The sequence below is a fragment of the Equus asinus genome, chromosome 16, assembly GCF_041296235.1.
Source record: "Equus asinus isolate D_3611 breed Donkey chromosome 16, EquAss-T2T_v2, whole genome shotgun sequence".
Lineage (NCBI taxonomy): Eukaryota > Metazoa > Chordata > Mammalia > Perissodactyla > Equidae > Equus > Equus asinus.
Window position 1 is genome coordinate 4,343,471 of NC_091805.1, and position 13,443 is coordinate 4,356,913.

General features: G+C 40.0%; 1 protein-coding gene across 7 annotated transcripts in view; it reads left to right on the plus strand.

Annotated features, from left to right (window-relative positions):
- Positions 1 to 13,443, plus strand: part of DNAJC6 (DnaJ heat shock protein family (Hsp40) member C6) — a 133,889-nt gene that overhangs the window by 11,393 nt on the left and 109,053 nt on the right. The window contains exon 1 of one of the 7 annotated variants that reach the window (XM_014852993.3): positions 884 to 1,081. The exons of 3 other annotated variants lie outside the window; for them this stretch is intronic. In XM_014852993.3, the coding sequence (XP_014708479.1) occupies positions 1,060 to 1,081 (22 nt within the window). In that variant the 5' untranslated portion in view covers positions 884 to 1,059. Of the gene's footprint in view, positions 1 to 883; positions 1,082 to 2,220; positions 2,372 to 13,443 lie in introns of those variants that run through there. 3 more of the 7 variants (XM_044748888.2, XM_070486499.1, XM_070486498.1) reach the window with 3 other exon arrangements.

A 13,443-nucleotide genomic window follows, 5' to 3' on the forward strand; every position in this document is an offset into this window, starting at 1 on the left:
ATAAGTTAAATGTCACCTGCCCTGGCCACCCTGTCTAATACGGCGCCTCTGATACCTCCTTACCCCGTTTCGTTTTTCTTCACAGCATTCATTGCTGTTTATATTTGTTTATTGCCTATCTAAATCCTCCCACCAGAATGTAAAAGCTATGAGGGCAGGGACTCACTCGGTCTGTTTTCTGTACTCCCAAATTCCTAACATGTGGAATAGTGCCTGGCACAAATAACCATTTGTTGAAGGAAGGAATGAATGAATCCGAGATGTGTAATGATTGAAGTTAAGAGTGAATTAGATGATTCCAAGATTTGCTTGAATCTTCCTTGCCCCCTAACAGAGGAGGTCTTATGGTCGGGCTTCCTTATACCCATTTCTGGCTCAACCACTCAATGTCTTAAAACCAATCATTAAAACCTTGAATATCAACTTAGGCCTGGATGAAATAGGTTCCGTAACCTGTGTCCATGCAGCAGATACAGGTCATTGTATTGCCATGTATGCCCCTGAATTCTAACAGCCTGTGAGCAGCTTGAGCATTGGGGCTGGTCCCCTTCTCTGTTGTAGCCCCAGGACTTAGCATAGAGCCTGGTCCACAGAGAAGTAAAAGAAGTGTTTGTTGAATGAATGAATATGTAAGAGGAAATAAAGCACAGGACTCTTAATCCCCCTCCAGAGGTAAGGTCTCCGATTGAAAATAAGTCTGGCTCATGGCACAAACATTCCCTTTCAACTTGGACCAAATCTCTCCAGAGACAAGGAGGCGCCGAACAGTTGCTTCTCTAACCTAAGGGAAGGAAAGGCAAGCTTAGGCTCCAGATCCAGTTCCATGCCATGTTTTGGAATGTGTGTTTACGTCCGCCTTCATCCCCATCCTTTCCGCTCCAGCATAAGCAAAATTATAACCCCGCACACTGCCTTGTATGCAATTAGCAGAGCCCGGGTTCCCCTCCGTTGAGGGACTTCGCCCCTGAGACCGCTGACTGTGAATGACAAATCAAAAGTCAGGGTTGCAGAATCAGCTGGACTTTCCTGCTCTTTTGCAGCAGAGGGAGGAAGGTGAGAATGAAAGATTCTGAAAATAAAGGTAAGGGGCCAACTGCAGAGGGGAGGCCAAAAGATGCTAGGGTTGAGATGTCACTCCACACACACGTTTAGTTTGTATTAATGGCTGATTTAAAATTACTGTGCATGTATTTAAAAATTCTCGTTATATAATAAATATGACTTTTAAATGACTGGCTTCTGGTTTCCAAATATTGTGTCACTCAGTTTTCCATTTTGTGCTACTAAATATAATGGTATTTTTTCATTCTTCATTTAATCTTAGCCGAGTAACGCATATTTCCATCATGGATTTCCTTTTGATAGCTCACAGAATGTTGGTGATTTTATTTGGGGAGTGTTCAATAGTTAATTAATATGTAGGGTTTTGATGCATTATTGGAACTGGAATATCTGAACTACCTCGGACTTACACAGTTTGGGTTCTCAAGAAAAACACTGAGAATCCCTTAATGAACATTAATCTTTGCGGGAGGGCCCACTGGGGAGCCGTCGCTGACCTTCAGATCTGTTTATCTTGCGGAGATACTCAGTGCAAACTGCCCCCACCCCCTAGATCCCTGATACAGCACCCTTCCACCTGCCCCCCCCCCCCCCCCCGCCTCCGCTCCCCCCTCCCCCAATTATGTTGGAAGCAAGGAGGAGTAGAGAAACGGATTTAAATGAAGACTCAGGAAGGGAGCGGACTCACTGAAAATGAGCCAAGCAAATGTTAAGTTCAACAACAAGGGTTCTGCAGGATTCTGGGGTTTAAAATTCCTAGGCTCCTTGAATTTTCTGCCGCAGTTGGGGGAGGAGCGATAGACCCCAAGGCTACACGTGGTCCCGATCTTGTTTCCAGGAGGGAGCCCTTCCTTCGTGCAGCACCGATGCGGGCGCCATAGGGAGGCGCGGGGCGCGGGGAGGCCACCGGCCGAGGACGCCATCGCTGCGCGGGGCGGGGGGGCCGCGCACCGGCTCCTCCCGAACGCTCGCTTGTGCCCCCCTTTCCCCTGCGAGCAGTGGCCTTCTCGCCCGGGGGCCGCTGCGCCTCCGAGTGCGCCCCGCGCTGTGCCCTCGGGCGCCCAGTCCCGCCGGGTGCGTGATCGGTGCGAACACACAGGCCCCCGGGCCTCTCCTCCTGCGCGCTGGGCCGCCCGGCCTGGCCTCCTCCAGACCAGTCCCCAGCCGCCGTCTCTGGCTCGTATAAGAGTCCCAGCTTGGGATGGCAATGATGTTCATTCCACGTTACAAAAAGAAAACAAAACCAAAAACCCACACGCAGCCCGATGCCGGTGGGGAGACTGGTGTTTCAACGTACCAAGCAAGGCTAGTAAGCAATCCCACTCTATAATTGAGGCTTTAAAAGGCGGGGTGGGTGGGGAGTAGCTGGTGCTGGTAGTGTTAGGATGCAATAGGCTCTGGGTCATTCACGTCCACGTATTGATCTCTGTGGTTCTGATGTTTAAATGTTAATTGAGCAGCCTCAGTGGGCAAGCAAACAGCTGTACGTGGGCCTGGCATTGCTGTCTCCAAGCCAGCCTCTTCTGGACAAATAAAAGAAGTGTGTAAATCAGGGATGTTAAAGGAACTCAAGGAGAATGCTGGTTTTTCCTGCGTTGTTTTCAGTGGCCAGAGAAAGGGTTTCTGGAAAGAAAAATTTTGCTTATATGCTGTGTCATGCTAGGCCAGGGGGCCTGACTTAGAAAAAGTTAAGACTGCCTGAATTGGAGGCTCAGGTTGAGGTTAATATTCACCATTGTTTGGAATTGAAACACCCCTAGTTTCTCAGTGTGTCAGCATGTTTTAAGCTTCGGATGCCCAGCTGCTTTTTGAGGGGACTGGTATTTAGAATTTTTGTTTCACCTTCTTTTGGAAACAGGCTTTGGTGGAGGGTCAGGATAATTAGCTTCCAGCTTGACTAACTCATTAGTGACCTAGATCAAGACCCTTTATTCTTTTGGACCTCGGTTTTCTTATCTCCAAGATGGAGAAATGTTACTCTGAATCACTGTTCTTCAGATTGTGGGTGGTAAGAAAGCAATTTGGTGAATCTCAAGCAACATTTTAGGAAGATGCAATAGAATAGAGAATGTCAGAAACCACTGCATGTGGCTAAGGGTAAATATTGTTTCCTGAAACTTCCGTTTTAGATATTTATGTTTATGTATGTAAGTATGGGCTGTCTTTGTGTCAGGTCTGTTTCTCATTGTGAATCCCAGTCAAAAGAATTTGAGAGACACTGAAAGAAATCATCGCTCCTTAATTTGGTTTTCAAGGAGTCTGTGAAATGCAGTTTTATATGCATGTCTGTTTTTGTTTATGTATGACGAGAAAGGCAACAGTTCTCCTCGGGTTTTCAAAGGGATCTAAGACCCCAAATAGTTATGAATTACTGTATTTCTCTTAAGCCCCTTCTGAGGTAATTTCTTAGAGATCGATGAATCCTTAAGTCTGGGAGATGGGAATGTGTTGGCAGAGACCACTGAGTGTGCGATGTGAGGTGGGCCATGTGTATGCACGTTGGGGAGAAGGTGTGACCATGGCAACCAGACCAGGAGAGCTGTTTGTGGGTTCCAAAGTACTAGTTGGGGACCTGAATATGAAGCATAGATATACTAAAAACTAGAGTTTTGGTTCTGAAACTTACCACAGAAAACTATTAAAATGTTGTGTATTGTTCAGAAGTCAGCTCTCCTTGCAAAGACTGAAAAGGAAGCCAGGCAAAATTTAAAGATGTTGACAGGGGCAACTAAATCTTCAGGATGTTGGTAGGGGATACTGAACTTTTATAAGCTATCATCACATCACTAGTGTTCAGTAAATGTTGAATTGTGGTTTGGTGAGTGCCTTTCTTTCCTTGCCTTTTTTCATACATCTGGTGTTAAGATAGTCTGGTGAGGCTTTTAAACACAGGAGACATTGTATAACATTTACCCAGCATATTGCAAAATGCTTTGCAAGCTAGGGAAAAAAGATTATGCATGAGGCAACTAAAAAGAAAATTGTTGAGTGAGTTAATAGGTAGGTATTGGCAAACATGACAGCTAATTACAATAATAACGATTGTAGCTCCTATTTAATGAACAACTAGTATGTGAAAAACTCTGCAAGGTGCTTTACATATTGTCACAACATCGCAAGGGAGGGGGTATCTTACGTGGAGAAATGAGTTAAGAGGCTTGCACCGGGACACATCGCTGGTGAGTGGCAGATCCAGGATTCAGACCCAGGTCATTTAACCCTCAAAACCATTCACATGCTAGGCAAAGGCTTGAGAATACGTATCAGGGCAAAAGTGCAGAGAAAATATTCAACATCATTTGCTGTTAGAATTAATTTACTTAATTATAAAAGGGAAATGTGAACCTTAGAAAATGATGGCTTTGGACTAATTTTCTAGATTTTGTTTATTTGGAAAATAGACATTTTGACTCCTTAAGTTCAGCTCCAGATTTTCCTTTTATTTGGTAAGTTCTCTGAGTATTTTTTGCAATAAAGTTTTAGAAACAGAGATAGGAAAGAACAGACATGGAGAATTTGAAAATTTGGAAATTTTTTTTTCTACAAGAATTCAGGGCAAGTGGTTCTCTTTTCAGTTTTTCTGTTATTTTTCTAAATTTTGTCTCGAAATAACAAACATGACATTTTGTGAGCAAATGAACTTATGCGTAACATATTTTACTGTGTTAAAACTAAGATCAGAGCATTGCCCATGCCAGTGCTTCCGGAAAGAATCTGATTTTTCACTGAAAGTTATTACAGAATCTAATTGGGAGTTTGAGTATGGTCAGATCCAGACTTTTTGACCTTAAATATTAAAAACGACTGACGTTCACCCCTCAAGCTGTAATTCAAAATAAAATGAGTGTGAGGAAATCCAAAAACGTTGTGTTTTTCTTAACCCTCATGACTACCTTGGTACATTTAGAGAAATGTCAAATTCTTTCAGGGGTTTTTGTCACCGCTTCTTGTGACTGGGTGGAGTGGGGAGACAGTGTTTTGGCTAGGGTGATCTGTAAGTGGCCGAGTGAGTTCTCAGGGTGTCAGGGCTGCATGTGGTAAAGCTGGCTTAGAGCCTGGTATGCCAGTGGTGCTCAAATGGGCACCGTACTGCTTCCTGCGGGACACACTGGAAAGATGCAAGGGGCTCTGGAAGCATTCACTGGGCAGAAACCGAAATGCTAGTTGTACTGCAGTGTTCTGGACTGTTCCCTCCCATGACGAATTATCCTGTGTCCTGTACAACTTTCAAATGTTCTGCTGAAGAGGTAAGTGAAAACTCTGTGTACTGTTCTGAGCCTAGAACATAAATTGGTTTTAGTATACTCTGAAATATCCAGGATTAAAAGTACTGTGTAAATTGAGGAAAGTTATACTTAATTTTGTTCAGAAAAATCACCCAAAGCAACATCGCTTGTATTTGAAACACCAGCACAACACACCTGTCTCATTCCATCTACATACAGAGATAGGTACCCGGCGTCTTTATTATGTCCTCTTATATAGTCCTGATGGATCACTTACATACTGAAACCCACATTGTTTTATTATGAGTAACTTTTCTTTCACTTCTCTTTTACATTGTGGTTGGTACATTATATATCTTTTTTTGTTTAATTTTGTGTTAGGTAGCTTATTTTATCTTTGAATTTCATTCTGAGATACTAAATAGGGAAATACAAAATATTCTTGTGTTATATATATTTGTGTTACTCAGAGTTTATAAAATGACTTTATTTGGGCCTCCTTAATATTTTAAAAGAATTTGAGCCAACATTAAAACTTTTGGAGATTATATATTCAATTCTGTGTTTCTGCTTCCTTTAAAAAAGTTAGAACAATCTATAACAATGAGATTGAGCTGAGCATAAACTGCCCTCTTTGAGGGCAGAAATGCTGAGATATAGGGGTTATAAATCTTCTAAAAAGTGTTGTCGCTGCTAATAGATTTTTTTTATGCTATTGTAATTGGCATTTAAAATTTTTATTTTCTAATTGTTTGTCACTAGGATATAGAAATATAGTTGATTTTTATTTGTTGACCTTATTTCAAGGAACTTAAGTTCATTGCTTATTAATTTTAGTAGTTTTTAGATTTTGGGGGTGTTTATAGGCAGTTGGTTTTCTGTGAATACGGACAGTTTTATTTCTCCCTTTCAAATCTTATACTTTTAATCTCTTGCCTTATTGCACTAGCTAAGCTCTCACAACATAGAACAGAAGGGGTGGTGGTGAATACCCTTATCTTGTCCCTCATCTCAGGGCAAAGCTATCCATCTTTCACCGTTAAGTACAATATTTGATGTAAGATTTTATATAGACACTTTCTATCAGATTAAGAAAGTTATCTTCTATTTCTAGTGAGCTCAGTTTTTATTATGAATTGGTGCTGAGTTTTGCCAAATGTTTTTCTGTATTGTGACGGTCATGTGATTGTTCTATTTTATTCTGTTAATATAGTGAATTACGTTGATTTTTGAGTGTTAAACCAGCTTTGCGTTTCTGGAATAAACTCAACTGTGCTATCTTATCCTTTTTATGTAGTGCTGTACTTGATTTGCTAATATTTTGTTGAGGAATATCTTTGTTCATGAGAGAGATTAACTTGTTTTCTCTTGTTGTGGTGCCATTGCCAGGTTTGGACATCAAGATTTTGCTGAACTGATAAAACAAGTTAGGAAGTAATTCCTCTTTTTCTGTTCCCTGGAAGAGTTTTGTAAGATTGGAATTATTCTTTAAATGTCTAGGAGAATTTCCTGGTGAAACCACTTGAGCCTGGAAATTTTGTTGTGGAAAGCTTCTAAAGTATGGATTCCTTTATAGGTATAGATTTACTCAGATTTTCTGTTTCTTTTTGTGTTTTAGTAAGTAGTGTTTTTCTAGGAATTTGTCCATTTCATCTGAATTTTCAAATTTATTGGCATAAGATTGTCTTTCTATCCTCCTATGATCTTTTCAATGTCTTTATGTTGTGTGATCGTGTCCCTATTTTTTATTCCTGATATTTCTCTCTTTTTTATGCTGGTAATTCTCTTTTTTTTGAGGCATATTGCCAAAGTTTTATGAATTTAATAATATTTGCAAAGGGCTAGCTTTTTTGACTTGGTTGCTTTTTGTATTATACATTTGTTTTCTAGCTCATCAGTTCCTACTTTTATCCTTGTTATTTACTTTTACACTCTTAGGTTCTAATTTTCTGAATTTTTTTTCTAGTTTCTTGAAATGGAAGCTTATGTCTTTGATTTTCAGTTTTCTTTTAACAAATATTTTCATTTAAGGCTATAAATTTTCCTCTAAGCATAGCTATAGCTGCATCCTGCAAGTTTTGTTATATCGTATTTTTATGGTATATAGTTAACAATATTTTATAATTTCCATTGTGGGTTTTTTTTTTTTAACCCCACAATGTCATGTAGAAATGTACTTCTTAATTTCTAAGCAGTTGGGGAGTTTCTAATGATCTTTATGCTACTGATTTCTAGCTTGTTTTTACTATGGTTAGAGAATATACTTTGGATAATTTTAGTTCTTCAAAATTTGTTGCAACTTGCTTTGGGGCCCTGCATATTGTCGATTTTTATGTATGTATGTTGTGTATGTGTTTTAGAAGAATATGCATGCTTAGGTTGTTTGGTTCCGTGTTCTGTACATGTCAATTCTGTTAATCTTGTAGTACAGATCTTCCATACCCTAGCTAATTTTTTTTCTCACTCTATTGGTTCCTCACAGAGGGCTAAACTCTTTTACTATGATTTTGGATTCAGCTGTTTCTTTTTTTATATTTGCCAATTTTTCCTTTACTTAATTTTGAAGCTGTGTTAAGGGGAATACCATATAAATTTACAGTTGTTATATCTTTATTATGAAATGTCTCTCCTATCTCTAGTGATGCTTCCTGCCCTAAAGTCTATCTTTCTAATATTAATGTAGCCGTAGCAACTTTCTTTGGGCTAATATATCCATGGTATATCTTTTTCCATCTTTATACTTCAATTTTTCTGTGCTCTTATATCTAAGCTATATCTTTTATAAACAGCATATAAATGCTGTTTAAATAATGCATTTAAATGTTATTTTTTTAATTTATAATATAATTTATAATGAAAATATAAAAATTTAAAAAAATTTTATATTAAACTTTAAATTAAATTTAAATTTAAATTTAAATAATGCATTTTAATAAATAAATGGAGTTTTTAAAAGTCCAGTCTGACATTTGGTCTTTAGTTTGGGTAGTTAAAGCATTTAATATAATTATTGATATATTAAGGTCTATACCTACCATCGTGCTATTTCTTTCCTGTTTGTGTCCCACCTGTTTTATGTACCATTTTCTTTTCTTTGTGGCTTTCTTTTGGATTTATGAAGCATTATTTTTAACTTTCCCTTTTCCCTCTCTACTAGCTTGTTACACGTTTGTTTCCCTTTTGTGTGTACGCGTGTGTGTTTGATACCCCAGTGCTACTTTTACTTAATCACGTCCTGGACAGTCTTAGGCTCTTAGAAGATTCTGGCTTTGTTTACCATGTCTTCTCCCCTCCCCAGCCCCTGCCCCCCTTATGCCTTTTGTGTCATTATTAAAATTCATTTTAGCTGTATGTATATTTAAACCTCTATAAGACCCTAATATTATTGTTTTTTTACAGTCAATATTTAGATCTAGTCACATATTTACCCTATCCATTGCTTTTCATTTCTTCCTGAACTTCTGTGTTCCTTCTGGGATCTTTTCCTTCTGCATAAAAAAAACTTCCTGTAGTATTTCTTGTCATACATATCTGCTATGAAAGAATATTCTCAGTTCTTTTGGTCTGGAAATAGTTTTGCCTTTGCTTTTGAAGGTAATTTCATTGGGTGTGTAGAATTCTGAGGAGGAAGATTTTTCCCTAGCACATCATAGATGCCATTCCATTGTCTTCTGGCTTTCATCCTTTCTTGGAAAAGTTGGCCATCAGTGCTATTGTTACTATTTGATGTTGCATCTTTTTTCCTTTGCCTACTTTTAGAACTTTCTCTATTTGATTGTAAGCAGTTTTCTTTGTATTTATCCTGCTTAAGGTTTTTGGCCCTTCTTGAACCTGTGTGGCTTGATGTTTTTTGTAATTCTCCTAATTCTCTGCCATTATTTTTTCAAATACTATTTCTGCTCCATCCTCTCCTCTTTCTGGAATTCCAGTTACTTTTATGTTAGAGTTTTTTACCCTGCCCCACATAACCCTTACTTTATTTTTTGCACTCATAATCTTTCCTCTCTTTTTCAGTTTGATTATTTTCTACCGTCTTAGGGCTCACTGGCTCTCTTTGCTGTATCTAATTTGTTATTACACAATCTGTTAATTTCTTAATTTCATTTTGTATTTTTCAGTTTTAGAATTTTTGTTAGATTATCTTAAAATATAGATTCTCCATCTTGTCATTTATTTCCTCAAATATATTAATCACAGTCATTTTAAAGACCACGTTTAATAACTCGAAAGTATGGGTCCCTTGTCAGTCTGTTTATCTTTTCTATTTTTCTTCTTGGTCTTCTTTCTTCATAGGCCTGGTAAGTTTTTATTACATGTCCACCGTTGTGTATGACGATGCTCTGGATGATGTCGTCTCTCTTTTGAGAGTATTTACCCTATTCTTTGCCCTCAGTAGAAGGGAGATCACCTCAGCCTAGTCAGGCACTCAGTCTGATTAAGGCCATTTTGCAGACTTTTAAGGTTTGGTCTGCTTCTGGGTTTCCCCAATTCCAGGCCCCCAGGAGGACTGACTGAGAGCCTGAGATCTTTCCCTCGGCAGGCCCTAAATTCCAATTTTTGTCTTCCTAGTACTGTGAATCCACTGAAAACTCTGCTCTGCAAATCCTTTCATTCTGCTTTTCATCTCCTTTCTCCTAGGCTCCTGAGCCCTGTGCCCTGTGCAGCTCAGTTAGCGATGCTTAAAGGAGAAAGGGCATATCAGGCTTCTCTGAGCACCTCGAGGATGTGCCTTTTCAGTCCTGACCTCCACTTCCTGTCTCTGCAGCCCCATAAGAGTGTCTGAAGTTCTGTAGCCTTCTCTGCCTCTCAGCAGCTGCCCTCTGCTGGCTTCTCAACTTCTTGCCCTATACCAAGAGTGAGCAAATACCCTATGGGGGAAAATGGGCCTTCAGAAAGTTCGGCTTACCTCAGTGAGCCTCGTCCATCTAAGACCTGGCTGCTCAAATCCTGGCGGATTAGTAGCTCTCCTGTCACAGTCATGCGACACTTAATGACAGGGATGTGTTCTGGGAGGTGTGTCTTTAGGTGGTTTTATCATTGTGTGAACATCATAGAGTGTCCTTACACAAACCTGAATGGTATAACCTGCAATATACCTAGGCCGTATGGCACTAATCTTATGCGGCTACCATCCTATATGTGGTCCATCATTGACTGAAACGTCGTTAATGCAGTGCATGACCATACTTCAAACTGATGTTTGGGATTTTTTCTGGCTTTTCTAATTGCCCTCAGCATAGCAGTTGGTCTGCTACAATTCCCTCTATTATAGCTGGAAGTTGAATTAGACTGAGTAGGTATTGTTTTCGACATCCCTCCCGGGATGCATGGTGGTACATAGTGCTGGTCGCACCCATGAGCTTCATGTCACTGCCGTGTCCCCGGCCTCTCAAATGCAGCTTAAGTTCATCCACTCCTTCATCTCAGGTTTTTTGGGCACTTATGCACTAGGTTCTCCTTCCTTCTCAAAGATCTGGTAGGGTAGTTCTAGCAATTAGGTTCAGGGCGATAATAGTTCCACTCAAATGTGACACAGACCTGAAGAGTGACCAAGGGTTGGTGCATTACCCAATTGTGAAAGTGTTTTTCATGTTTGCCCAAATTTTCTATTAAAATCAAACAAACAAACTGGCTCTTATTTTCCAGCCTATTTAGATATGCGTCCCTATTCCAAAGCTGTATTGTTCTGTGACTTGATCTGGCTGCTAGTGTTTTTTTTTTTAGATACATTCAGTTGTTAAAAATTCATTGAGCTGAACATGTGATTTGATTATTTTTTAGCATGTCTGTTACACTTCGATAGCAATTTTAAAAAGAACTAATGTTTTAATGTTAAAGACAATAAAAAGTGCCAAGGACAAAAAAGCTTGAGAACCATTGGTCAAGTTCAGCCTCCAATTCCTAAAATGATTAGGGATGAGGAAACCGAAGCTTGGGAAGGGGAATCACCTGGGAGTTGGGGGGTGTCTCAGGACAGGACCGTCACGCAGGCCTTCGGACCCACGCCTTCCATCTCACTTTCTGACTGGCCGGTTCAGGAAGCGGATGAGGAACCCCCCTGCCTCCCAGTAGGGCTGCATGACATTCTCAGAACCGCAAATGCACCTTGCGTGAGTCAGCACTTAAATTTCCTACTCCTTTTCTGCCTTCTTCCGCCTCTTCCCTGGTCATTTAAAAACAGATACTTTTGTCTCATGCGAACTAGGAGATGGTTCTTTTATCACCTAAGAATCACTTGACTACGTATGCTTAGAAAAAAGGGTAATTCGTGCCTGTGAAATCTAACAAGAGCCCAGCACAAGGTATGTTTGTCCCCCTTTCTAAGCCATTTTTAGTTTGGTGCTGTGCGGTTTAAATTTAGAATACTTCTTCCAAACGGGAGTGGAGGTGGAATGCAGAGATTGAGCCCAGGTATGACTCCTGCTGCTGTGAAGTAAATGGGAAAATCTGGGAACGGGTGCTAAAAGGAGGGGGCTGCAGGGGAGGGTCTCACCTTACCTGGGGGCGGGGGTAGGTGGTAAGGAGAAAGAGGCAGTGGGAGCGTCTCACCTTCCCCTCCTGCTCCGGGCCCTTGGCTCACTGAGGACGGGGCGGGTATTTTATGTGTGTATATACACGGATGCACATACATGCCTACACGTGGACATGCACAGGCACACACAGTCACGCGCATTGTGTAGCTTGGAATTGGAAGTAAGTCATTGTCATCTTGGATCCATTTTACCTCCTCAGAGGCTGGATTTTGAGTTCCCACCATGCTGTTTCTCCTGGAATATATTCACCCTCCTCTTTGCCCAGCTGGGTTCTACTCCTCCCAGTAGCAGCTTCCTCTGGATGGCTTTCTCTGACTCCAGGGTCCCTTCCCAGGCCTGCCTTATAACACACTCACAGAGCATCCTGAGTTTTCCCTTTCATGTCACCCCCACACTTTAATTATTAGATGAAGTTCTTGTGCATCAGAGGCCCTCAATACCTACTGTAAAATGGAGGGAGGAAAGAAAGAAAAAAAAAGGAAAGAAGAAAGGGAAGGAGGGAGAGAGGGAAAAGAAAAGAAAGCCCCATTTGGATCCTTCCTCTTAAACTTAAGGTGGACAAATTCCTTAACTTCTCTGAGCCTCGGTTTCCTCATTTTAAAAATTGGAAGAGTAATACCCAACTCATAGGGTCATTGTGAGATTAGAAGTAATACATAAAGAGCACCTAGCATCGTGCCTGACACATAGCAGCTACTCTATATGACGTAATTGAAAAGTTCCCCAAAGGAAGTTACGGGAATTTAGAAAAGCACAGAGAAAACCTGTAGACCCATCTGCCACTCCATCCCTTAGAAATGAGATGGTTGCTGGTAAATTGGAGTGTACCCCGTTTCTGTGTGTGGTTTGTACATCCATGTGTGTGTTCTGTTGAGATCATATTTTCTTTTTGTCCCTTAATATGACTTCCCAAACACTCTCTACATTTTCAGTGTCTCCAAAATACTGTTAAATTCATAATATTTCATAATAATAACTGGGCCTTCAGTTATTAAAAGGAGACTTAGAAACTAGCATTTTTAACCATTCAGACTCTACTTTTGACAAGACAATATGTTTATGATTTGGGAGGATAATTCAGATTCCAGGGCAAATAAATGATATAGTGGATAGGGTGCAAATTGACTTTTTCATTTTGTGTTTTGGAATTATTTTTTTATAATCTTCCTTGTTTATTATGGATTGGAGGGTTATTTTAGATTTTTAAAGAAATAAGGTAGCCAGGTGGAATGAAAAATCCATTGGCCTACAAGTCAGGAGGCCTGAAATTTCCCTCTTGGCATTCCAGTCACAGACTCACCTTGAGTCAGTCAGTTCACATTCTGGTCTCAGTTGTTCTATCTGTAAAAATGAGAGAAGTGGGTTTTATGATAGAAATTTTCCAACTGGGCTTTTCTGAGTGTTACGAGTCCTGTGGAGATGTTTTTTCATATTGAGTAAGATTTCTTCTGAGGAATTACACTGCTAGGAAAAAAAGATTGAGTTGAACATTTTCTAATGAAATCCTGATGTGCTTTTTTTCTTCTTTTCTTGAGAGATAATTAATATACCATAAAATTCACCCTTTAAAATATAAGTTCAGTGGGTTTTAGTATATTCACAAGGTCGTGCAACCATCACCA